Source organism: Centrocercus urophasianus, unplaced genomic scaffold (genome assembly GCF_019232065.1).
Source record: "Centrocercus urophasianus isolate 14NV4802_14NV808 unplaced genomic scaffold, USGS_Curo_1.0 seq_16, whole genome shotgun sequence".
In the NCBI taxonomy this organism is placed as follows: domain Eukaryota; kingdom Metazoa; phylum Chordata; class Aves; order Galliformes; family Phasianidae; genus Centrocercus; species Centrocercus urophasianus.
The window spans coordinates 14,642,710-14,670,247 of NW_024884711.1; the positions used below are offsets into that span (position 1 = coordinate 14,642,710).

Consider the following 27,538-nt stretch of genomic DNA (forward strand, 5'->3'; position numbering starts at 1 on the left):
TGGAGTGAGTGCCAATTATCACAAAGTCATATAAAAAAGCATACAGCTGCTGTCTGCTTTATTTCTAATTGACTTCATTCTTCTCCTGCTGAAACTCTCAGCAGCTTTGCCAGCAATTTCAGCTGGTAAGGCCGATGCCTTAAAACCAAAACAAACGCTTGCACCTGCTGATTGCAACAAGGGCATTTATTTCTGATGACCTCATGGTAGTTCCCCTAAAAACTGTGGTGAACTACAGCTGCATCACAACAAAGAGATCTCTTCAAATTTAAACCTGAACATGTCCTTTCAGGCTTTCTTTTGGAAGATGGTGTGTTTGCCTCAGGTGTGCACCTACAGAAGGAAATCTGGCATTGACTGAGTTGGTTTGAGTAAAGCAGGCTCAGGCTTTGAAGTGGTGGAGATGTTAAGACAAAAAAGAGAAGAAAGCTGACAAAACATCTATTTTCGATCAGGGTTCTTCACTGAAGAACAGATGGACCAAACGTTTCTATTGAGAAATGACTGCAAAGTTGACTTCTTTTGGAGCTCAGCTGTAGCCCTCGTTTTCTGTTTTGCTTCTGGCCATTTCAGGAAAGCACTCATCCTTGTGAGGAAGAGATATTTTCCTTGTCCCTACCTTATTTTGTGTCACAAGGATGAATGTAGTTTGTGATGGAAATCCTTGCACTATTCCTTATGCAAGATGTCACTGCATTATTTTTTTTTTACCTGATCATGCATTTCCATGTTCCATTTCTAGTTCAGAGACCGAAGTACACAAGCTGATAACAGGGTGGTGGAAGAAAGGAAAAATATGTGTCCTGCTGTCTGATCTTGGTTCTTCATGGTACTACTGGATTCATTAATTTCCTTTTCAAGCAATGTATTTTGTACTACAAACTTCTATTTCTCAGTTTCTACCAGACTGCAGGAGGATTTCAGAGGGATTTGAAATTACTCAGTCACTGCTTCAAATGAGTGTTGAGCTGGTCAAACATTTCCAGAGGTGAATCTTTTACATTTCAAGGACTTTTTTCCATTGTTCATGCATCTTCTAGCCTCTTATTCTCATTATGAAGCTTATTTGCAAAGCCTTGCTGGCTGGACACCAGAGGGACCTCAGACTGCCGTGCAGGTGACAAAGGCATGGGTTGCTTTTCCAAAAAATGTGAGTTTTGTTTTCCTCCAGCGGTGCTGCCATTGCTACAGAGCTGACTGCATTTCAGCCAATCACAAGTAGTGATTCTTGTATAGTTTCTCTCACCTGTTGCATGCTGTCAGTGCACTGCTTGCAGTCGTACAATGCATCACTAGTAGGGATGCTGGCATCTTCACTTACAGCACCAAATACTGATCTGGTCTGTGTCTGCAGACCCTCAGTGGTATCGCTCAGCTCTGTGCGCGACTGCAAAGCACTGTCATCCATAAACACATCAGATCACAGTTAGTCTCGTTCATTAAGCAATTAATGACCTGTAGAAGATGATCATTCAGGGATTTTAGCCCTCCTGACGTTGGTGTCTGGTTGACGGCACCAACGGATGCTGTTTATAGTCGAGTTGATAATCTCTCTCTTTCCAGCTCGTTATTATTATCATCCAAATGATAATCTTTTTGCTTCTGTGACCCAAACAGAATCCCCCCCGCCACCGTTTTAGCAGCTAACATCTACAATGGGGGCAACTGATCCAGCGCGGGAGTTAAATATAACCGTGCCTAGTGTAAGGAGAAGAGTGAATGGGAAATGGTTGGCATTCCTTCTTCCTGAAGGCACGGCGAGAGAGGGAGCGGGCGAGAGCCGTGCACACACACAGCCGCACAGACGCGCGGCCGGCGAGGAAGAGGAAGCGAGCAGGAGGCAGAGCGGAGCCCGCAGCTCGCCGTGCCCGCGGCTGGCAGCAGCATGCCCACCCTCCGCATGGCCACCTGGGGACTGTACCTGCAGCTTCTCTCCTGCTGGGCTTTCTCTCACAGCCCCTACGCTGACAATGCCTTCTCACTCTCAGCAGGTAAATCGCTTTTAGTCTCTTTGCTTTGCCTCCCTCGGACCTGCACGCTGCTTCTTGCACTTCGCAGCAAGTGAGAGCATAGGAGTGACAAATTCCCTTGCAGATCTGGGACGTATTTCTTGCTTGGTGGCTTTTGCTTTATTACTTCTGGTTTTATGCCCTTCCCAGTGAGAAATAACAGAGAGGAGCCCCAGCCACATTAAAATGCTTTTTCTCTGACTGGTTTGGTGCTGCACTAATGCGTGCTGCCAGAGGACGTGGCCCAATTAATGTATTACTTGCACGTCTGCCTGTTTCTTTCTATTTTGGATGATCCTAGGTGGATTACAGCAAGGGAAAAAAAATGAATCTCAATGTATATCTGCTTCTATAAATAAAGCCCTGACCTCAATGTGTGCTGCTGGAGCTCGACTGGATGTTAGCAGAATAAACATCATCTGGCTCTGGCTATGACACTAACAAATATTCGGATGGCTCACATAGCAAACAAGAGTCCACTGCATGGAAAATCCCTGCTAGGCAAAGGCAAAGCAAATTACTTGTCAGCTGAGCAGGAGCACTGCAAATCCCACTTAGCAGGTTTTACAGTGCGGTCAGCAAGACTCCCCTCTACCCACGTTCTGTGCAAAGGAAGGAGAAGGGGAACGAGAACTCCAACCCCATCTCTGGTTGGAGGAACTCTCATCATGTTGTGGTAGAGTATTTATAGCTGAAAGATGCCTCTAGCTAGAATCCTAGATTTCTTTTGCATCAGATTTGGGATGGTTCAGGTGAGACTTGTAGGGAGGCATCAGTTTTGCCTTCAGATCCTCCCAGTGTTTCTGACATTAACACAGCCTCCAAAAGGGTGCACATTCCAAAACTGTACATAAAATCAACTTCAGACATAGAGTTAAAGGTGCACAATCTTTCTCTCTCCATCTCTCTCATGTTTCTGTGTTACCACAGCCAAGCTTATGGTGTATTCTCAAGGCATTTGTGGCACTGAGGGACATGGTTAGTGGGCATGGTGAGGATGGGTTGGTGGGTGGACTGGGTGATCTTAGTGGTCTGTTCCAACCTTGATGATTCTATGATTCTGACAGAGAATAATGATCAGGAAGACAGCCTGTGCAGGACAACAGATTTCTGGACTAAACTGCAGTAGTGAGACAAGTGATTTCACCTATGTTTGTTTGTTTGTTTCCTTGTTTGCTTGTTTGTTTAAGCAAAGCTTTTGAAATACACGGAACTAACACACTGTATTTAACCCCCCGTGGTTTGAACAGATCATTCATTTAGAAATATTTGAATAATAAGATTTTGTGGGCCAAAGGGTTGTGCAGTCATCATCTGGGGAAAAGTCCCATAGCATTTAATAACATAGCCATTAGATTTCCGCAGTCATTTCAGATAGCTTTTAAGATAGCATTTAGGGAAGCCTAATGCTTGAAAAAAGGCATCCCTTAAAAAACAAATAAATCCATCTGTCAAACCTCTAGAAACTGGTATGTTTTTCTGCTGAGTTCTCTGCAACGCTAAAAAGCATTTTCATTTGTTATCATCTCTATTATGTTGGGTAGGATTTCTCCAAAAAGTTCATATTAATTAATGCTGAGGTACAGAAACCATCAAAACTTATTTTCTCTGATGAGAAATGGCCTTGCAATAACATGTAAGTTGTTAGACCTCAAAAGTTGTTTTAATGGGCTTTACCTTGCCTTGAAGCTAGTAGATCCCAGCCAGACAAACACAAAGTTCATCTCTCTAATGCTCATATGGCCTGGTGTTGCCTATGCAGTGATTTTTCTCCTGTGGAATATACTTCAGTGCCCAGAGATGACATATAAATTGTTATCATTAAAAAAACAAAACAAAACAAAAAAAAACAGCCTAGGGGATAGGTCCTTCCGAGGGGCAAAGTTCCTATATCTTGTGGCAATGTAGTGGAAGAGGAAACAGGGAGTAGAAGGGAAATGCACAGCCTGGGGTTGTCAGCACCGGTTCTTTGGGGAAAAAAAGTTCATCAGCAACTTTATAGTTCATCAGCAACTCAGCTGTGTAGCAGGGAGATACAAAAACTCTTTGAGTCCTTAAATCTGCACCAGTCAAGACAGAATAACAATAATTGCAGATAAGGAGGAGTATTTTAGAGCAGTAGTGCCACATGTAAAGGTGTAACTCTCAGGGTGGCATAGTGTCAGAGTGTGTGCTTGGGGCTGACAGGCTTGTTTTCTGGCCAAATGTCTTTCAGGCAGCAGTAGTTTATGATATGGGCAACCCTTGATATGAGCTGCTGCAGGGCTCTGCTCCTCACAGCCTGCTAAATTCTCTAGTTGGTTCTCTATTTTCTAGTAGAAATCTCACAGTGTGCAAGAAGGTGAATTAATTCCATTTAAATTCTCAGTGATTTTAATGATTTTTCAAATAGTCTGTGACTGTCAGCTGATTGAATTATTTGAATCTGGCACCAGGATGTAATTTTGCATTTAAGGAATAGATTTCAGCACTATACTTGCAAACTCTAAAACAAACGGCAGTCAACAGCAAAGATGTTCTTCAGCAATGTTTTGTCTTTCCTACAATTGGAAGATTACAGAGAGGTATTTTCCAAATGTATCTGAAAACTTCTGGGCTGAAAATACTGTCTCACACATCTTTCTATAGCGTTAAGTCACAAATATAAGTGTTCACGTAGCACAAGCTGCTAACTGTAAAGCCAAGATAAACAACTGGTAGGGAGAAGCACATGTGTAGAATAATTAGGCAAAGAAGAACAATCTGCATCATTTTCTGTTTTGCTCCCAACTCCGAGTTATAGTCCCATCAGACTCAAGCAATAGCACATCGTTGCTCCTAGAAGTATTGTGAATGCAATGTCAGCACCAAACAGTGATTCCCCTGGTGCTGAAGCATCATCTCAAGGAAAGTGCTGTAGGGATTAACAGTACATTATAACACACTTAAGCACGTGGCTGTGGTGAAGAGAAGGCTCCAGAGAGATGTGAGAGAAGCCCCTCAGTATCTAAAGGGGGTCTGTAAGAAAGAAGAGGACGAGACAAGGGGATATGGCTTCAAACTAAAGGAGTGGAGCTTTAGATTGAACAGAAGGAAGAAGTTTTCTTACCGTGAGGATGGTGAGGCACTGGAACAGGTTGCACATAGGATTGGTAGAAACCCCATTCCTGGAGATGTTCAAGGTCAGGCTGGATGGGGCACTGCGCAGATACAGAGTTGGACTAGATGACCTTTAGAAGTTCCTTCCAACTCAAACAGTTCTATGATTTTCTGTTATCCTCTCCTTCCTCTTCCCCTTTTCTGCTCATCCATGCTACAGGTTTCTTGGGCTCTGCATGGAGACAGAAAGTATTTGATATACCTCCAGGAGCTGGAGAAGAGCAGTATCTGTGCTTTTTCTGACCCAAACTTCCTTTTATGTATCATACAAATGTATCAATTGATTGATTTTTTTCCTGAGATCAATATTCAACGCAAAGCCTTATGAAAAAAGTATGGTTGATTAATTTAAACAAATGCAACGGGACTGAATGTTACTGGCAGTGTTCCTAACACCTTCTCTGCCTTTGTCTCTGCTTTCCCAAAAGAAGGGAGCTCTGGGCTCCACAGGGCACGACCTATTTGAATCTGAATTACTGACTGAAAATACACAAATTGTAAAAAAATAAAATAACAAAATTGGCTAAAATGCAAATAGAAAGGGCTCAGCTATTTGCTGCTTAGGATGAGTATCATGAACCTTCACTTACTGCAGGAAATGCAGATGATCAGGTCAAAGGAGCAGGCGTTCCTATTTCACCCTGGTTTAATATAAAGGTCAGCACAGCTGGCTTCTAGTGGTAAGCTGATAAGCATCCTGAAATACCAAACCGGGACTCCCAAAGTACTGGCAGATGGGACAAGCTGGAGGCCAGTTCCATTTTATTTCTGTGGGACATGCCTTGTGTTACAAGCGAAGCAGGTGTCTGGCTTCAGGCTACAGAAGTTCCCCTGGAGAGGGCACCTCAGACTTGTTTGGGGTGAACAAGTTCTGCCACCTGAGGCAGATGTGAGCACAGGAATTGGCATGGTGCTGTTTTGGCTGGCAGTGCTGGGCACACAGGGCAGCATGGAAACCATAGGGGTGAGATGTGCACAAAGAAAGAAAATTTACAGTGTACTGGCTAAAATGGAAAGTGTTGAATGTTTTCTAGATCATGGCAATTTTTAGCATGGAGGCTTTGCTAACCTATTTCATGCTGTAGCATAGTAGGTAGAAGGAAATGGGAAAAGCCCTTTTAGCCCTCAAGGGGAAGTCTTTGAGAATGATCTAGAATAGGAGAGGGAGCAAAAGCCAATAGGAATTCACAGAAACTGTCCTAAATGTGCTTCTTCCCTTCTCTTCTCCAAGGAATCATCTCTTTAATGAGAAGGGTATCAGGGGAATGCTCTTTGTTTGCAGACAACTATAGTGGGAATAGAGCATTTGGAATAGAAGATGGATGTAGAGAAAGGTGAGTATAGGAAGAGTGCAAAAGAGTTCTGTCAGAGTGGGTGGAAAGAGAAAAGCAGCTGTTACTCGTTTTTTGCTAGTATATATCTATCCAGGCTTGCATGCAAATATATGGAGATGCTTCACTTAAGGTAGGGCTGCAGTTTCAGTTTTCTTGTGCCTATGGAAAAGTATCAGTGGACTCTTTTAGTCTCTCCAACCTACAAAGCCATGATTTTTTACAACACCAAGTCAATCAGAGCTATTTCTTTGTGAAAGGCCAGGGAATAAAGTCAGCTGGGCTGTGATTCTGTTGCTGTGAGGCAGTCACAAGGAATTAATGTAGTCCATGGCATCAAAGTTTCTAACAGGAATTTGAAAGCATTTCTCTGGTACCTTTCAGAGTATACAGCAACATCCATGTCCCCCGACGGATTGTCTGGGACTGTCTGAACACACAATGGACCAACATCAAAGTCAAGCACACTTCTGATCCATGCCAGCCCTGCAGTCTTGCAGTTGGAGAGGGATGGCACTGTTGTCTGCTCTGGTGCTACTGATCTCACAGATAAAGTGGGAGAGGAATGTGTGACAGTGAATAGCAGGCAGAAGTCTGACACAGCAGCCATCTTGCATGAAGACTTAAGGCTTCAGGCTCTTCTAGGGGTGGTACTAACCTCTTTAATACTCAATGTATTTGTAACATCGTTATAGTATGGCAAGAAATTGAGTTTTATAGTTGATTCATAACATTATTGGGATGAAGTATTGCAATTGACAGGACTGAAACTCTCATTCCCGTTCTGTTATCAAGTCATCCATAATTGTGGGGGTGTTGCTTGACTTTTGTGTGCCTCAACTTCTCATGCATGGAGAAAAAGCATATAGAGCTGCCAGCATTTGTGAGCTGTGTCTAGAGCCCTGGACCTCAGCAAGTGGAAGCCAATAGAAGCAAACCCAAACTGTCTGAGTGAATACTGACTAGGCAGCATGCCAGGGTCCATGCTATCTGCAAGAGTTTTTGAGCGCCAGCTCATTTTAAACATTTCTATGTATTTATTTATTATGACAGCTTCAGTCTATATGGCAGATGGTGAAATGCGTGTAAATTCTGCCACAACTGGTAGCCACCCTGGGGATTAGGATTTCTGACACAGTATTTTCGTATTTCTATCCGTTGCTGGAGTATTTATTGTTTCATCAAAGGGGAGGGGGAGATAGCTCCATCCTGGAGCTCCTGCAGCGCAGATATCAGTGCATAAGCTGTAGATTTGCTGCATTTCATTGCTATATTTACATCACCTGATACATAGAAAAGGGTATATTTAGGCCATAAGGCTTGTGTTCATGAGGACAGAGAGATGTACCCTGTTCCTGAGCTCAGCTGTCTGACCCAGCTCCAGACATGAGCTCATGTCTGGAGCACCCCAGCTCTACCTGCCCACCTTCACCCACGCCTCCTCATGCGGCTCCCTGCCCCGGGAACAAGCACTTTGGCAGCTCTTAATGTTTTCTGATTTCAAAGGGAAGAAATGGTCACCTTGAGTAGATACACAGGGTAACACATGACAGCCGCTGCCTGTGGCAAGCTGCCATCCTTGCAAGGCAGTTGAGAGGAGCCTGAATGAACAGCAGGAAAACAGATAAGCTCTCAGTTTCAGCCAGACAAGCCCACATTCATTGACTAACTCATCTACCCAGCTTGATTATTATTAATTCTGACCACCATCCAAGTGGGGAAGCACTTGGGGCTGGGTGTCAGTGGCCAGAGGTGTCCGGTGGGCTGGCCATGCCAGCCAGTGAACAAGCAGGCCGCTGTGCAGCTACTGGGGACACGGCTTTGGAGAGCAGCTCGGCTTCTGGTCAGGGTTTGTGAGATGAATGTGGCTGCAAATAGGGAGGGAAACACATGTTAAATATTTTTTTCATGCCATGCCCTTTTGTCCTGCCATTGTCCTTGATCCAGCTAGCCTACACCTTCGTGTTTGCAGCGCAGAGGTCACTTTCCCAGTTTACTTACCATTTATTGCAATGGAATCCTGTAAATCTATGCTGTACCTGGTGCAGCACTTCTGTTACCTTTGTAGTAGCCACAGGGGTTCGCAATGTTAGGTTAGCTCTAGGATCAGATCTAGGAGGGCTCGGGACCCTTGTATGGGCCCTGCTCTGGATGGCCCAGGCAGTGCCCATCTCTTCTCCGGCTCTGCTTTGGACTATCTCACATCACAGCTTTTGACTTCCAGCCAGCACCAGAAGTAAGCAGTATGCAGCAATGCAGTGAAACAATGCAACAGCCTATCTAAAATACCTTATTTCTTGAAGTAACCACTATTCCTATACCTATAAATTGAGGTAGTCACTTTCTTGAATACTTTTTGAACAGTAAAAATAATTTCAGTTTGAAAATGTTTAACACTTTCTGATTATTTTAATTGTTATGCTCTCTGAAGCCAACTGCCATTTAGATGAGTTCAATAAGGAGTTTTTCTTTTTGTCTTCCTTCTCTTACTGAATACTTTCTTTGGTATCAAAGCTGTTGGAAGGGCAGTTTCCATACAAGATGTGTAAACAAACTCCCTGTGTAGGCAGGGCCTTTGCATTTCACAGAAAACTGACAGCCCTATTCTTGGGCTGAGATTTTTTCCACTGATGGGGACTAGAGTGTTATGAAGCTGTATTTAGCAAACAAAGCTGACCTGGAGCCTAACAGTATAAATTGCATTTGCTTACAGCCAGCTCGCCTAACAAGGAAATCAATGGCTATTTTGCTGCCAACTTTGTTAGCTCTAATGGTTTTCATAATAAAAATGTTTCAAAGAATTTCAAACTTAGATTCCAAGAAAAGGAATATCCCAATATTTTATAACCCAGAACTTGACTTTACTCATGAGGACGTGGTAAGTATACAGTTAAAACTGTAGATGCACACTTACAGTTAATCTTATCCTTGCAAAATATTTGAGGTACAAAATATTTAATTTCCTAATTTCTTTTTTTAATATTGTTTTTATTTTATAAGTATATTACAACTGCAGCAATGCAAACCTTCTTCTACAGTGACTGTTAGCAATCTGTTAGCAATTAAGCCATGTCAGACCATCTCTGATATTCTTATTCATATTGAATGACAATAAACTTACTGAAATTGATCTAGAATAATGCATTACTAAGAAACAGCATATTGTTATGTAGCCTAAGATAATATCATAATCAAACTGTATGTCTTTTTAGATTACAAGCTGCACATAACAATATGCATTTTTTTAACAATATGCATTTTAGTCCCAATGCAACATGTTCAAATACAGTCCTGGAATTAAGAAAACCCCAGAAGTATGTAGGCTTAAAATTCAAGACCTCTGCTACAGCTGTTTAACAGTAATTGAAGTCAGGGTCAGGCTGTATTGTTTATCTCTGTATTTTATTGTGTGCATGAACTGAAGGTTTTTGTTGAGTTCAAACTTTGGAGGAAAAGTTGAGGAGAGGAGTCTTTATTGTGGACCCTTTGTCTCACCTCTCAAAGATATCATCTCAAATAGTTTTGTTAGAGAAAAAAGCCTGCATAATGTAAGTCACTTCTGAAGACTGGTGCCAGTAGCAATCTGTGGTGATTTTTTTTTTTTGAGAAAGGAAAGCAATAGAACTTTGTGATAAATATTCTTGTTAAGAAAGGTAACTGAAATGAAGTTTATGAAATGCGTTCCCTTGAACCCTGTCTCTACAGGCAGGGTCTGATTTAACCTGGCATCAGTGGAACCAGCTGCAACTGGCCTCTGTGTACAAGTGGCTACATGCCTGAGGTGACCCCTGCCATCGCCAGTGGGTCTGTCACTGACACCCAAGGAGCTGAGAGAGCACCTGAGCTGCTGTTTGGGCAGCCACTCTGAGGTCTTAACAACCACACTCATCTGGACAGCTGCTTTCTGTGCACCAGGACTGGGGAAATGCTGTCCCCATGAATGTGGGGTAGTGAAACATGATGTAATACATCTTCTGAGACATTTGAAAACCTGCAGTTATTTCTGCCCCTTAGAGAAATCTGTCTTACCTTAAGATGTGACAAAAGCAGGCCTGCAACCGATTTGCACACAAATGTAGCAATTTTGCCAAGTTTATCTTCCTATAAACTTAATTTGGGGATTTTCAATTAATACCAGATACTTCACCATAGGCTTTTCTTCCTACAGTATCTGGCTCCCTGCCACCCCTCATTTCACAGACACCCGTTCTGGCTGCCAGTGTTCAGAGTAAAAGCCAACAGACACAAATAAATATTTACTGCATTTGATGGGAACAGGAAGATGCTGCTTCTAATAGACTTTTAGAACAACAAGAGAGAGAGTGAGAGAGAGAAATAGGCCTATTTCATTGCCGTGTTAAGAGTTTGGGACTCAGCATAGCCTTCAGAATATGAGGGACATTGTATATTTGAGGGACTGCATGGAATCTGAAATTTTGGCTTAGATGCTTCAGTGGACACAGGATGTAGAAAAGTGGTGTGGAATGGAAGCTCACCTTATTCTGTGAGAAATATTTGTGGTGTTCAAGACAACGGATGCGTGTTTGTGTTGAACAGATCTCCCTTGTTTGGAACAGAAGCAGCAGCCTCCCCACAGAGCGTGCTGCTTCCTCATCCCGCCGCCGCCGCCCATGTTCCCGCCACCGCGCCTCAGGCACGACTGGAGCTCTGTAAGTGTGGCCGAGGGGCCTTCCTCTTCTTCTTACATGCATTTTGATGTTTGACAAAGACTGACACGTCCTTTCTGAGCACTTCTTCATGGTGTCACTCAGCAAACACCTCTGGCTGTGACAGCTACAGATCTGGCTACAGATGTCCTATTTTGCATCACTTTTGCCTTTGTTACATAAAGGTCCTGAAATCCTTCTGTGGAATCTGTTCCCACCATTATGCAAAAATGAAGGGTGTGTTTGAGTAGCTGGTATGGATTTTTCACTCACACACATATGGATATTCCTGCTTTATACAGTATGTATCCATCCATACACGTTAACATAAATAGTACATGGTATGTAGTGGGTATATGGTACAGCAGTTTGACCACATGCCCTTATTGCCAGGACCTGTTACCTCCAATATGTTTTCCATTCCAACATAATGAATTTTTCCACCTACTAGTAAATCCTGTTTCTTAATTCTACTCTTCATTTACCATATCCAAATATAGCAATTATCACAAGCACTATATACATATAGTGATCAGAAAAATTTCTGATGAGAACTAATTCAAGGAAAAATACAGCATAAAATCCCCTGTTGCCTTCAAAGATAATGGGACTGAGCTCAGTGTATTATTTCCCCATCCCAAAACCTTTACTCATCCCTTGCCTAACCCTCTCCTGCCTGTGCCATGGTTTCCTGGGAAGAAGACTCAGAGAAAAGATCCCCTTAGGAAACATGGTATATTGCTTCAGGCCCCTCAGTGAGAATGAGTTTGGGACCACAACCAAATATTCCAGAAAGTAATCTGAATAGAAAATTACTCCTGGCACCATCTCCCCGTAAATTAAAAATAAAAATAAAAAATTAATTAAGTGGTTACTAGGAAAGTGGGAGCTGTGTGAATTCTCAGTGAGGACTCTGTACTTTGAAGTTTATGGTTGGAATTTTTCTGGAAAATGGCTTTTCACCTGGTTGATGTAGAGCAACTTTATTAACCCAGTGTTTCTGCTTCAGTGCTTGCTTTTATTTCTAGGGGAGATAGGTATCTTTTCTGATAGGACATAAGCATACCAGTTTGCTCATGCAAGCCCAATTTTAAAGTCAAATTATTAGAGATCTATTGGTCTTCAAGGGAATTGCCTCTGGTTGGCAGTGAATGAGTGCCTGGTTGATATCTACTGGAACGAAGTTCACACTGCCCATGTCCCTTCTGAGTGCAGCCTGTATTATTAGAGCAAAGCTGCTATTTTTGGAGAGGAGTTGCCACTTGTGAAGCGTGATGGAGGGAGCAGGGTCAAGGCTAAGAATAGCCCTGGGTCCCACGCTGGCTCAGGGGGGATGCGATAGCCCAGCTGCAGCGCGCCTGGAAAAGGAGGAGGAAACATGGGACAGAACACCATGCTGAAGTGATAATGTTGAAGCATCCATGAAGATAACCTTGTGACAAATCACAGGCTTCTCCCTACGGCAGTGAATAAGTGCTCTTCAGGCTGTAGTGGCTGTGTATTTTTCCATGTTTTCTGTAAGTGCTCACTCGTACATTTTATCTTACGTAGAGGCTGCTTGATCTGGACATGAAGGAGTTGTGTCAAGAGCTCCAGACAACACAGGCCTTCTCTCTGCCTGAGTCACGTTGCCCTGCAGGGCCTCCTGGCCCCCAGGTGAGTGATGCATTTGTGACCAAACCACAGTACTCTCTCACTCGCTCCAAAGTCCTTATAATGCTGTTAAACGTTTTCTGTAAATGCCTTTTATAGCCTAATAAGCATATCAAGCTCTGGCTTAAATTCATTTTGACATGACTATGCATAAATCGTGTTGGTTTTTTACCTTGTGTTCTCATCCCTGCCCTGAATATTCCAAGTTTGAAGTTCAGCTTTCATTTTCATGGAGTTTTACAGTGGGTAGCAACCCTGAAGAACCCCAGAGGTGCCATCACCTCTTTCTGAGGCTCTTTGTTGGTTTATTTGTTTGCTTTAGACTCTCGTTACATGAGAAGAGAGCCTGCAGAACTGAGGTGCAATGAACTTGAAGGTTTGTGGAGTACCTCCCTGTAAAGGATAATACCTACAGTGCAGGCTAGGGACAAGGAAGGGCTTTTGGGTGGGGCTCAGGAGATGTAGGCTTATCCAGTGTGTCTTTGCCCCTGGCTTGCTGGGCAGCCCTTTTGATCTTTCATTTTCTACACTTTGTACAGTTAGGGCAGGAGGCCTGAAATCTACTGAGAAAATGTTCCACATGTAAGGGAGAATTTTCTGTAAAAGTCTCCAAACTGAGGAGAATGCCACCCACCTGCTTTTGCATTCCAGTCTGTACCATCCAATATAGAATAAAACATAAGGGAAAGTCATTTAGCATGTAAATTAGGAGACATGGAGAAGTGATGGTAAAAGAAATGTTTGTGTTGCCCAGTGCTGGGAAAAGTCTTCTCTGCGTTATGGAGCAGCCCTGTGGTGTGGCTGGCCACCATCTAGAGCTGCAACACATGTGGAAGAAGCTGTTGGTTTTTCAGTCTTCACCAGATTGTCTTTTTGAAAAAAAAAAACCTCTTTGTACCATCTCTGATTTGAACGGGAAGAACCATCATATCCATTCTGTTGTTTTGCAAGATCCAACTGATAATTAACCTCACAAATGAATTATCTGTGATCCCTCCAAGAATGTTTTTAAATGGAGTAGGCCAACAGATTGTATCACAGCACAGACAGTAGGATGGGTTTAAGATCGCTTTGGAATTCTTAAGTATGAGGTTTTTTTTCTAGAACAATGTTAGAGCCAGTAATCCTCTGGACAACAAACTTGTGTCAATGGTCATGGAAAAATAAATGTTACTGTTGCTAAAAATAATCTAAGAATTAATTCTGGATTGCTTTCTGCTATAAGTGTGTGAATTTGTCATAATAAGGAGAATTAATTTATAAATAAATTTATAATGATGTGACTCTGCGTGTAATTCCTCCCGTGTTTAACCTAGCATAAAATGAAAAAAAAGTAGATAAACTTTGATTCAGACTATAATCAGCTACATTCTGATTTACACTATTGAAAGCCTAAAATAACTCTGCCGACTAAAATAGTTGGAGTAATTTACATTTGAGGATACAGTTTGCTCCTGCTCATGTACAATTTGCATCATGTTTTGCATGGTATAAGACAGCGAGGCTCCAAACCTAAAGTGAGCAATTTGTATGGTGAACATAATGCTCCTTTCAGTGTGGCTCATGGGATTTCCCTTAGTCATTCGGAAACAAACGGGGATCTCTTGACTGAAGCACTCCAGAGACAAAGCTGTTTTTTTCTGAGCTGGGATTCAAGGTCTCCATGGGTTAAGAAATCTTCTGAAAGGGGAATATGCCTCACATGAGAGAGAGAAATATCTTAATGTTTTGTGGCTTAAACAGATGTGTGAGGCTTGGTCAGTCTTTATTTCAAAGACGTTTTTTGTCTTTTCTAACCATGAGTTTCAAATTATGTCATCCTTGCCCATTATTTATGCTTCCCAAAGCCGCATCTCTTCATTCAGTTATAATTTCGGGGAAGTAAGAAAAGATGTTCAAAAAGCTGCTGTTGTTTATCTTTGAAAGGCAGCTTCACACAACATGGGAAACACAGATTCATGGTTTTTTAAATTGCTCACAGAAAACAAGTATTTCCTCTGAACAGCTTACATCTGGGCTGCACACCAAGCAGCAGGAGGCTGCAGAGAATAAAAAAATTAAGTTTCCTGTTTAACTAGAAATTTATGATTTGTTTAAGCAGGAGGGTTGGATATCAGAAAAAGGTTGTGTACCAGAGGGAGTCTGAGCACCAGGGCAGTGGTAAGGGTCTCACACTGACTGATTTCAAAAAATATTGGGTCAAAACTTTCACTCATGGAATCTGATTTTTGGATGGTCCTGTGTAGAGCTAGGAGTTGGACTCAGTTTTCCCTGTGGGTTTCGTCTAACTAAGGATATTCTATGATTCTACGATCTTTCCTATGCCTTAGGTCCTTTTTCTTCCTATTTTCTTTGTTTAGGAGATGCCCCTGCACTTCCCATGTCAGTGCAACTCTCCAGTTGCCTTCAGAAATGACACAGACCTGGCATTTAGAGACAGTGTTCAAATAGCACATTCAACACCCTGACCTTGTGGGTTTACATCATTCCCCATTGACACCCACTGGGCTGTGGGTTGAGGGAAGGTGACGTCCTGGTGCCTTCTCACAGATACAGCTCAATAACAGCAGTTGTTTCTCTCCCTAGGGTCCACAAGGAATTCCTGGTATAATGGGACCAAAAGGGGAGAAAGTAAGTGCCTGTTGTTATGAAGTTTGGTGTGGTTTTGAGAAGTCAAGGAAAAGAATTGAAGGGAGGGTGTTGCACGTACTTTTTTTCATGTCTGTTTAGTCTATGATGGGACATAAATACATATGGGGATTTGCTTTATTTGAATGTAAATCTATGGATGGATTTGAAGCTATAATTTAAGGCTTTATCTTCCAATGTTGACTTTCAGTCTCAAAATATTTTTTTATGGCTTCTCATGACAACTATCTGTCTCTACACTATGGTTGAGAGAGCAGCTTGTGTGCCAAATCAGTGCTCTTACTAATCCCTGTACTTAAAACACCTCCTCCTCTGGGAAGACATGAGGGACAGAGCTCACCCACACAGCGTTGGTTGTGTGGGCCAGCTCATGTTAAAAGCAGTTTTGATATTAATGAATGGCTTTAGACTTGCAAAGCATTTGTACCATGATGATGCCTACCTGAAACTGGGCACAATTGCCTGCTTTTCTTCATAAGGAAGTGGCTGTAGATTCAGGGCTGAGAGTGCAGGAAAAGCCTAGGAGCTTTAAAGTAATTCTTCTCATTTTACTTCTGGAAAAAAAGTTCTGAATGCAAAGGTATTCCCAGTGCTCTTTATAAATGCATTGACTAAAGAGCCTCTGTGGTCTGTGTGATATGTCTAACACATTCCTTTTTCTGGCAGGGGGAGATTGGCAGGCCGGGAAGAAAGGTATGGATGAAGGTGCTGCCTCGGACACCAGCCCAACACTTGACATGCACAGGCAAACACTGAATATAAATTGGCAATTATTGAAGTTCACCCTGCCTGTGTTGCTCCAACAGCCAGGAGATGGCAGGGAGCTCTGGGTGCAGGGCTGGAGAGCTGCCACAGCTGGTTTAATTCAGTTAATTCCATTAATAAGAGCATCCACCTCCAGCCAGACAATAACAAGAGCGGGAAATTACCTGAACTACTTCTCTGTGGATAAGGGAAGCAGAGTATAGGACCTACCATAAAAGATAAAAATAAACAAAACCAACAAAGCCAAATCAAACTTTTTACTTCTTGAAAGCAGGGCCGGGATGGACCCAACAGCCCCTATGGAGGAATGGATATTAATGATTACACTTCCAGAGCTTTGGCACCGATGCAATATGCTGACTACAATCCTGTGCTTGTTGACATATGAGCCATGATACATTGTCAAAAATATGTGCCCCTAAGTGTGATGAAACAGAATATGTTATCTCAGTTACTAAAAGTGCTTCCATTTAATGTAATTAATTTTAAAAGAAGACAGAAATGCAGGATGAAATCAGAGATATGCAGGGGGTAGTCACTAACCAGGAAAAGAGATACTGTTCTAATAATAAGCAAAGGCAGCTACTGATCAATGATTCTAATAAATAGGATACATATAAACAAAGAGATTTGTAGATTTATCTGCATTTCAAACATCCCACAGTAAGCAAAGGTATTATCTGTATAAAAATCATCAAAATTAATGTCTCAGAGAGAGTCACCCATCAAGTTACAAGAGAGTGCAAACCTCAAACCGTGGTGTACTTCCACTTCTGACAAATACTGATAGGTCCCAAAGGAGAAGCTACCAATACAGTATAAAAACAGTGTAATTCCTGCTAAAAGCTGCCTGGCTCAAGGGAGGTCTCTGTTAGCTTCAAAGCTGTGATCAGATTTCCAGGATTGTATTTTCAAATGATATAAACAGTGGAATAGCACTAATCTGCAGCATTTTAGGAGCTAGCCAAAGAGTGAATTACAGGCAGTAGTTAAAAGAGATAAATAACTTCTTGTATTATTGCAAATCATGTAGTAGGTGATAAAGAACAATTGTATGTGAGTATGACTGCTCAGAATGAAAATATTGGAGGAATAAGAAGAGGAATATCTTAGTTAAAGGTTTGGGTCTGTTCTTACTATAAAATGCACTTCTTGGAGGTCTTTGTGATGCATTTGTTCTATATTGTTTGCTTTAAATGAGAGTAAGGTCAAAGTTAGTAATATTGGCTTTTTTTTTTTTCCCCTAGTGGTTATTTTGATTAAATGTAGATTTCTCTGTAGCTGATCTACTTATTTGAATCAGTATAAATTGATACTTCTGTGAGTCCGCATTTCATCTGGCGGTAATGCAAACAGTATTATGAATATAAAACAGTGTTTTTTTATAGTAAAGAAGCATTTGCAGATGTTTTCCTGAAAATACAATATCCTTCCATATCTACTTTCTGCAGTGTAGACCTGTGTGTAGAATGATGTTACATGAATTGTTGTAACCAATGTTTTCCGTTCAAGGGTAGACCAGGTCCCCCGGGTGTCCCTGGGATGCCAGGACCAATAGGATGGCCTGGACCTGTGGGACTGAAGGTAAGACTGAAATTAATATAGGATAATCTACTAAACTTCATGATCTGAACACAAGGGCTGCTTAGGAAGCCTGTACACCACTCTGCTGGAGACTGGGGAGGTGAAGCAGTGTGAGGACACTCAGTGCTTGCCTGATTTCTTACACTGCTCTGCAAAAACCTTACACTGCACAATCAGCCTAACCCCATGCAGCACTTAAAACATGTCACAGGTAAATTGAAAATCAAGTCTAATAAAGACTCACTGATAACCACTGTTGTTTCACAAACACGTGAATCAGTGTTTCAAAACTGGCCATTGTCTCTTATGACTGTTCTTGATGATCTCTTTGCTTGAATATACTTTGACAATATAAAGGGAAAATGTCAGGCTACTTTCAGGGGAAAAGGATTACAGACCACGTGGATTAATAATGTGTTCTTTGACCTCACTCCCATACAAGCAGACATTCATTCCAGTGAGTTTTTGTAGCTAATAGCAGTAGTAATGGCAGGACATACTTTACTATTGCAGAGTGATTACTCCATTTGTTATAAACCAAGCTGCAGAACAGTCCTCTGAGTTTTACCTAACACAGATATGCAGATCTACAGTGGAGCTACTAAACACAAGGTTTCTGCTGGGACACTTGAGATAGATAACCTGCTTTTATCTATCCAGGATGTATCAGGCAAAATGATGGCATATTATGCTTATTTTCAAACGGCATTTTTGAGGGAATCTTTGACTGTTCATTCACTCCATCATAGCTGCTAGCCCATCTCAGAGGACACGATGCCATACATTTTGCTGCTGCAGGAATAATAGTAAACAACTTCTGAATTCAAGCCATACCTGGGAAGCAGACCCTCAAGCTCCTTATGGTTGTGTTAGATGAGGAGCATCATATTCTGCATAGTATGTGGGAGTGTAGGCAAGGAACTGTGCTTTTCAGTCAGTGTACTAAAAAGGAGCCAAAGTTCACTTTGAACTGAGAGACAGGGAATGGTGTCCTCCCAAAAGCACTGCGGAGATTTCCTGCAGTGGGAGCAGTGAGGGCAGAAGGAAGATACTGCTACCTACTTTCCACACGGTCCTGAGAGTGGAGCAGTCAAAACTCATTCATTTTGCTTTTTTTTTTTTTTTTCTTTTCAGTATAAGCTCTAGTTATATTTCTGAAGACTGTCTAAATTTGTTTTTAATACCTCTTTGCTATAGCTTTTTTCATTGCACTTCCAGAAGCATTTCTCACATTCAGGAGTAATATTCGGTCGTATCTCTCTTTCCTTTTTCTTCTGATCTCTGACCTTCGCATAATCTGATAGCCACCTTCATTATAGTCATTCTTTGCACTTTATTCTTGCTGTAAATACCCTGCAAACTGTTTTGCTTTGTTTTAAGCCACGTTCTCATCTCTGCCTTCTATTTCTTTGGTTGGATCTACTTCCTCTTTGTCAGACACACTCTTGTCCAATCTGTATTTCTTCTACTTTGTTTCTTCGGGTCTTTTCTGAACTGCTGAGGCAGCAGCCAACATGAAAATCCTCTCTAGTGCTGGGAAAGAGAGTTAACTGTGTTCTGTTGGTAGGGCTGTTGCATGTCTGCAGAGTCTGCCCTTAGGTATAATTAGTGGCAGCAGCCAGAGAGGATATTGTAAAGCCTTTACATGATTTATTGTATCTAAACCACTGTAAAGCCCATTATATCTCAGAATGATGATAAAAGTAATCATGCCTCTTCAAGCCATAAAGGCTTGCAACAAAATACCTTTCTTTTCTGCAACTCAGTAGAAGTGATGTTTGGAAGAAACAGTGCAACTTGATGTAGAAAAAGGATGTACTTCTGCTGCTTATTTGCTTTCATGTCACTTAATGGCATCTACCAAAACTGAAGCACAAATTGCACACCCAAGAAAATAGGAGAACAAGAGAATACATGAGGTCACAGATAGAACACAAATGCAATAAGAACTCTGACTATGTTACAGGAAGGTCAGACTTGCCTCATGTATTTGTCACAAAACCCAGAACACTGAACTATCAATCAGACATTCAGCTATGACTTCAGCAGAGAGCCACAATCAGTAACTTTCTTTATTGACCTCCTTAGGGTGAAAAGGGAGATGTGGGTGTGATGGGATTGCCAGGTACCAGAGGACCAATGGGCTCCAAGGTTTGTTAAGCAAATGCTGCATTTTCAGACGTTGGTTTCTAACGCTCTGCTGACAGCTGCTTCCCTCATAAATTTGCTGGAAAGCATTTATCAAGACATAGCTTTTTAAATACAGCTAGAGGTGCAAGTTCTCCTTCAAGCAAGGCTGTGTTTTTTGGTTGGGCTTGGCTGCATTTTTGGCTTTTCATAAAAATGCTCTGGTGCAAGTTACTGCATAATGCGAAAATTTATTTTAAAAGCAAAGCAAATATGTAACAATCCCACTGGAATACTGCAGTTCTTCAGTATACCTCCGCCATTAACTCATACCTGCAATGGTTTTCACCCACCTCAGAAGACTGGAGAACGTTTGTATCTTCTACTAAAGCTATGTGTATGTGTTGACATTTGGATAGTAAGCTCAGTTTGGTCGGGAGGGTCTGTTATCTGCGCATCATTTTCTATAACATGGCTTCTGCTTTAACAAAATGTATGCCACAACGCTTTAAGGAACTTGATAAAAATTATGTATGTAGATTAGTCAGATGAAGCAATGGAAAGAACAGCTGGGCACAGCTAATTTGCTGTATTTTTCTTAAAGGGAAACTCAGCTTTATAGTAATCTTCACTCAGATGAGGGCTTAAATGTAATTTAAGGATGTTCTACAGGGAGAAAGAAAAGAAGATTATTTCTAAAATTAGTTTAGATTATTAATTGTAGTTTCATTCACTTTCAGTTACATTTGATTTCCCTTGTTTTAGTTTTAAAAGCAATATTGAATCGGCTGGCTTTAACTGGCTTTTTTCACCATAGCTTTTGGGCTGATTTGTCTTGCCTTTAATTCTTATTTCATAATTATTTTCAGTGCACTTCCATAAGCTATAAATATAATTTTGCTGTTACAAGTAGATGCAATTAATTACTTGTGCTTCATTTCTTCACTTTAAATCTGCAAGGTATGAATTTGCTTCTTTGGTAATCTTGAAAGTGAGAAGCATTAAAATATCTGTCATTCCCTTTAGGGTTTTCCAGGAACTAGAGGAGAAAAGGTCAGTGTAACAATAGAATAACGTGTAATTTGCAATTGGGAACAGTTGTCTAAAACCAGTAACTAAAAATAAAGTCGAATTTTGATGGAGTGATGGCTGAAGGTCTCGTTAAGAAATGCAAAGATGCAGTGCAAAAGGTGTACGGTCTTGTGACTTGGGGTGAGATGCTGAAGAAATGAGTCTTACACCCCGTTTTCTTGTGAACAAGTTACTACAGCGAGCCCCACTACAGTTTCCCCATCTCTAGCATGGGTATAATGATCCTTAATTGTTAATTGGGTTTATTTAGGCTATATTCTTTGACGCAGAGACTTATTTTTGTCATTCAGTGGGGTCTGAGTTTCAATGAAGATAATTCGGGAAACAATTAAGTCTCAAGTACTGCATCAAAGGAAGCCCATATTTAAAGTAATTATCTGAGGAGAATAAGTGCCTTTTTCTACTAGTCTGACTCTTAATCCTATTGTAATGTCAATGAAGGTAATAAGGGAACATTTTAGGTTATCTACTGTGCACCTCACCTGAAGATACTACTGCATTGTGCGCCATGACAAATAATGCCTCACATAGGATAAATGTTTTTCATTTCCTCATGAAATGATAGTAATTACGCTGTTGCTACCCTGTTATCTCTCACCAGGGTTCCAGAGGGGACAGGGGTGACAAAGGAGTCAAAGGAGACCAGGTACTTTTCCAGATGACTGTGAGTTTTAGCTGAATGAGTGCGTTAACACTGAGGTATTTCTGATAGCAAAAAAGAGGGGTGACATGGAAGCATGTTCCTGGGACGGTAAGAAGGCAGTGGTCCCACATTATGTGGTCCTCTGTGTCCATGTACCCCACCTACCCCAAGGCAAGTGGCACTCCTGACTTGTATAGAACAGAACAGTGATGGCTTGACAAATGTTTTTTAGCTGGTGAGATGATACTACTGTAAGGAAAAAGAAAAAAGAGAAAAAGAGGGAAAAGAAAAAGAAAAGAGAAAAAGAAAAATGAAAAGGGGGGAAAAAAAAAAGGAAGTCTATTTGTGGGTTGGGAGGTCTTTAACAAAGAAAAGAAAAGCAAATTCCTTTTGATGTAAACGGAGAATTGCCATTCCCAAAGACAAACTGTGGGCATTGTCCAAGTGGCTGCGGACAGAAGCACAACTGGTGTGGTTTTGGCCAAGAAGAAGCAGGCTGTGGAGGATCAAACAAAGGATCAGTGTTACTATCCGAGGATCTTTATAGAAAAATCTTGTAAATCCAGAACAATTCTAACTGTCACTGCTACTGATGAATCACATTGTAGGTTTATTTGTTTGTTTTTAACTGATACCAGTACATGGCATTGTTAATTTTTCCTTAAAGGCCTAAATTGGTGCTGCTTTGTCAAAGATCACTCCGATTATTTTGATGATTTTTCTCTCTTCATTTTGCAGGGAGAAACAGGCTCCCCCGGAATGCTGGGACAGAAAGTAAGTGGGCACAATATATTGGGGAATTGCAGTAAGTGCTGGCATACAGTCAATAAATGGCTTTGGAGACATTCTGGAAGGCATAAGGCATTGAAAGTCTTGCTTGACTCAATGATGAGCACTTCTTAGATGTGATCAAATTCTTTTTTTTTTTTTTCCTTTAGGAGAAAACCCAAGATTTATCTGCTTGTTTTTTCTCTTTTTTTTCTCTTTTTTTCACAGAATGTAGGTTTAGTCACAATTTTCTTTCTATTTAACATAGTCAGGCACATGATATATATTCATGAGCAGCCTAATTGTTTGTTTGGGTTTTATTTTTCACTTATTTTTCTAATCCTGCAATTCCAAATGTGCATCTTAACAGCAAACATGATATTGGAGAGTTTTGCTGGTCTTCACCTCCCTTTTAGAATATTTCTGGTCTCCCATTCAGCTTCCTCTTTAAAGAGGAATCTTTCAAGGAAATTTTGATAAAATAGATGTTTTTGGCCTTACTCTTGTTTTAAAATATGTTGTGAATTTCCAAGAAAAATACAATGTCAACATAATTGCAAGAATTGCATGAACAAAAACATCAGCCATCTGCTGTGCCATAGAAGGCAAGTATGCTCTACTTATGTTCTTTTTCTTTCCCTCCTCACCCACCAAGGGAGAGATGGGCCCAAAGGGACAATCTGGAGCACCAGGACACAGAGGACCTATAGGAAGACCTGGAAAACGAGGCAAACAAGTAGGCCCTTGGTGTTTCCTTTTCAGTTCCCTGCATTTCTCAGTGTGTGTATGATGGTGGGGTATGACTGTGTGGTTTGTGTGGGCGCCTTGCTCTTGGTCCCACTGGCAGGACTGTAGCACCTTGCATGCATGTCCAAGTCTTGTCTTCCATGCTCAAATCCCTTGCTGTGCAGCATAGCTCAAGTAGCTTTTTGCCTAGTTTGATAACTAGTTCATTGAATATAATCAAAGCATACCTTGAACCTAAAGAGTAGACCCTTTGAATCCTAAAAATCACAGAGCTACACTCTGAATCCCATCTGATAACTGGAGAGTGGGACAAACTGGATTTGTTCTGTCCACTGCATCCCATTTAATTCTATGAGGCTTTGGCCAGGCTTGGTGCTGGTGACACAGACCATCTTGCAGAGCTGCAAGGCTTTGAAGATGTCTGAAAGAGTGCAAAGAATCAAAGCACTGCAGCACCCCTTTTTCTCTCATTTAATACTAGAACAATATTTAATTGTTAGACAAGGATATTTATGTGATACTTCTCACTGTAGTACAGCATGCCAGGGGTCTGCTCAGGAAGACATGCACTGACATTAAGGGGCAGTGATATTTTATGAAAGTGTCTTAGAGATGAAATGGTTGCACATGCTCCTTATTTGGGGATCAAAATAATTGTGTTGGCTGAACTGATTTTTTTAAACTTTCAGATTAATTGTAAGGATTGGGAATTGTGTGTTGGCTTCTCCAACACTGCATTTTCCAAGAGGGTAATAGTGTTAGTGATAGCTGCCTATTCAAGTCACCAGATAAACCTCTTGAATTTCATCTTTCCTTGTATATTTATTAGAGGCAATGACATTGTGGAGGAAAGGGGAGAGTAGACACAAAGTCCAACCTGATGCCAAGGAGAGTAGTCCCTTTCCTGCTCTGAACTGCCATCTGTGGAGTCTATTTTCTTTCCTCTGACAGGGCAGGGAACAGACTCCTGCTGTATTGACACTGTTTTTAACATGTGTCTGCTCAGATACTGGAGCTCGTAGATGCTGTGGTTTTATTTGCAGTCTGGTTATGCCCAGCATTGCAGACAGAGGCACAAGCTTGCTTTGCTGTTGGTCTAATGTTGTCAGCTTATATCTGAAGAGAAAGAAAACTCAATGTGGGGAAAAATAAAAATTGGATGTTGGGTGCTAAGTCATCACATAAAGAAGATATGTGCAGTCTAAGTCTGTGCAATGTAAGCTGTGCTCATCTCTTCCTCACACAAGGGATGTGCACAGAATATTGTTCTGTAGCATAAGGCAGAGAAAAGACAGAGTGCCTGCAGATCAACAGGAAAACAGTGCAGTGTCCCTTTTTTTCCAAGAGGACTTTATACGTGATCTTAGGCATTTTGTCACATTACACAATGTGTGGATCAAAAAGCAGTCACATAGGATGTTGTGGGTCAGGGCAGCAATCAGTGTGACTGAAAGAAATGTAGTCTTGCACTGAAGTAGGGATTCATGGAGGCTTGGTTATACAACCCCTATCTGTCACCTTGAAAGCAATTTCAGCATTGATCTTCTGCAGAAAAACAGGGCTTCTCCTTCTGTAATTAATGAACTATTTATTTCCTTTCTCCTCTTAAAAAAAAAGTACAATAAAACCACAAAAAAACTTTAAAAAACAAAACGTAAAACTGCAGGTGGCATTTTAAGGCTGTGTAGATCTGACTGCTGCCTTTAAGTGCTGTAGTTATCTGGCTGTTTGTTCAGCTGATGTTTTCCATCAACATGGAGCCATTTCCTGTCTCTTGATCCAGCTGACATCTCCAGATGAAAGCAGCTAAATTAGGAAGGTGTCATTTCCACTTCCATTTTGAGATACGTCTTGATGATCGCATTCACTTCTTCAATTCTGCTGTGCCTCGGGGGCAAGTTCTTCCTAAATGGTGGCCAAGAGTTGGGAGCCACAAGCCATCACAGCCTCACTGTCCCCAAACAATTCATAACACTCAAAGCTCCGTGACTTGAGAGTTGACTCCTGAGGAGCAAGTTTAGGATTTCCTTTGTGAAGGAGGAATGACTTAAACTTTTAGTCAAGATTACTTCAGAAAAAAGGGAGAGGACTGTAAATATCAACTTTTTGAATGGTATGGTCACAAGTCCTTCAGTCTACCTATGCTAAGCAAGAGAGCATTAAGCAGGCATTCCTCCAAAACAGGAGTCACAGAGTTCAGCTAAATTTCAAGCAGCATATGTCAGAATAGCACTGGATTTCTCTGCTAGATTCTTACAGTGGGGGGGAATAAGATTTCCCAATGTTTTCTTTGAAGGTTTCAAAGTCTTGGTCTGCCAGTTTTCTGTATTGTTGTTGCGTGATGTAAGAAGCAATTAGTGATCAACATTGCTGACATTCACATAAATCCTGGAATATTTTAATGGCACAGAGTTTATCTAATAGAATTAAACAAAGCAAATATTCAATTAGTTTTTTATGGGCCATAAAAAAAAAAAAAATAACCTTCCTCTGTTGAAATGGTGCAAGAGACATTCAGATGTATTCGTGGGATGCGGGATATTCTGTAACAACAAATTATTTTGGCATATATTACTATGTATGCTTCATTACTCTGAAATTAGCTATACAACTGCCCATCATCTGTCCTTGAATGAACATTAACTCAAAATCACTCTGTTGAAGGAATTAATCTCAATGCCATTGAAAGGAGTATAGCACAGCACATTTTTGTTTTACTAAATGATACACTGTTACATAAGAATAAAATCAGTTATCTCAGCTTTAAGCTATGTAACACACTTCTGAAATATAAAGCTGAGAAATGCAAGCCTCGGAGAGAATATGAGCAGGAAGATAAATATAGTTATTTTTAATAAGTGTCACCATATTAAATTCTGGAGCAAAAATAGGGAGGTGTTGAATAGGTCTAGGGTAAAACTTTCAAATGCCTCATGGTATGGCTACACAAACAAGCTTCCCTGAGGCAAATTAGGGCTGATTTTACAGAATATTACATTATTGTGTGGTAACTCTATAAACTTGTCTTCTATAGATAATTTTACAGCATTTTGACCGAGTGATAAGGCTCCAGAGCAACATCATTTGTCAGCGTACAGCTGGGCAGTCACTGTGTGCTAGCTTACACTTTGCAAAAGCAATCCCTTGCTTGCCTTGCAGTGATTTGTTAACAAAGGTATATTCACAGCAACAGCCAAGGGGATACATGAATTGAGGTTCTAACGTACTTCTGAAAATACTGTGGGTCTCCAAGTAATTAGTGTTCTTCTGAAGATCCATGCCTTAAGACTGGGAAATGTCACTGTAGAAGCCCTTGTGGACTCCTTATTTAATTTTCTCTTTCTGAAGGTGCAGTGAATCAATTTCTTAGTCTACCCTGCAAACTCAGCCTATGCCCCTGAAGTCAGAGCCACTTACCAAGGATTTCAGCTCCACCAGCCCCTTGTCTCTGAGCTGCACTGCCTCCTAGGGAATGACAGGGATAAAAAGGCATCCTTGAAGGAAAGCCCCTGAATGACTGAAATAAGATCAGGGTGATCCCTGACTGCACACCGAGCAGATCTGCTGGTACTTTTCACTTTCAGAAGGAGAAGTCCTGCCTGGACCCAAGTAGAAGAGGACAACACCTCTCTTCTCTGGAATGATGGCTATGAAGTTCATTATGTATTCTCCTATTGGTAGATGCATTGGCTTTCTTGAAAGGGAAGCCAGTGCAGGCTGGGGGAACTTATGTGACATTAATTGCTTAGGAAATAAATGAATGTCTCCTCTTTCTTAGGGGCAAAAGGGAGACATTGGACCTGTGGGTATCATGGGCCCACCTGGAAGGCCTGGTCCTTCTGGCCAGCCAGGCCCCCCTGGACCTTCAGGATTAGGTAAGTGGGGATCAGCCCATCTTATGCAGTGTCCATCCTCCCCACCCCTCCCGACTCAATGCATATGCGTATGTAGCCTCTACAAAAAATGATCCACCAACAATAAGGACAGTTTTCTCTGCAAGGCACATCATGCCTTCGCTATCCATTATAAGGGCTTTAAATCTGACTCTAATGCCTACATTGTGACTTTTGATGCCTCAAATAAAACCAAAAACCTGGCCTAGATGGTTCATGTGGAATTTTGGCAGATGGGGATGATGAAAAGCTATCCGGCAGTCTTGAAGGGACTGGCTGGTCTCTATCATCTGCTGCTTCTCTAGATGTCCTGGCTTACAGTGAAAAATCGAGATTTCTAATCAGCCAGGACATATTTACCCCGTACAACTCTGTACAAGTAAAGTAGGTGAGACTCAAGAGAAGGACTGAGGTAAGAGTTAAAGGAAAAACCGATGATAAAAATATCTCTTTTTAATAAGTGCTGTAGATG

General features: G+C 41.3%; 1 protein-coding gene across 1 annotated transcript in view; it reads left to right on the top strand.

The window, feature by feature from the left end:
• Window positions 1-1,719: 1,719 nt before the first annotated feature.
• COLQ (collagen like tail subunit of asymmetric acetylcholinesterase) overlaps window positions 1,720-27,538 on the top strand; it is a 36,702-nt gene continuing 10,883 nt past the window's right edge. The window contains 13 exon segments of the mRNA XM_042817229.1: window positions 1,720-1,787; window positions 1,789-1,991; window positions 11,036-11,148; window positions 12,697-12,801; window positions 15,385-15,429; window positions 16,114-16,140; window positions 17,725-17,796; window positions 19,885-19,947; window positions 20,950-20,976; window positions 21,617-21,661; window positions 22,397-22,432; window positions 23,082-23,162; window positions 26,952-27,048. Of these exon segments, the coding sequence (XP_042673163.1) occupies window positions 1,720-1,787; window positions 1,789-1,991; window positions 11,036-11,148; window positions 12,697-12,801; window positions 15,385-15,429; window positions 16,114-16,140; window positions 17,725-17,796; window positions 19,885-19,947; window positions 20,950-20,976; window positions 21,617-21,661; window positions 22,397-22,432; window positions 23,082-23,162; window positions 26,952-27,048 (982 nt within the window).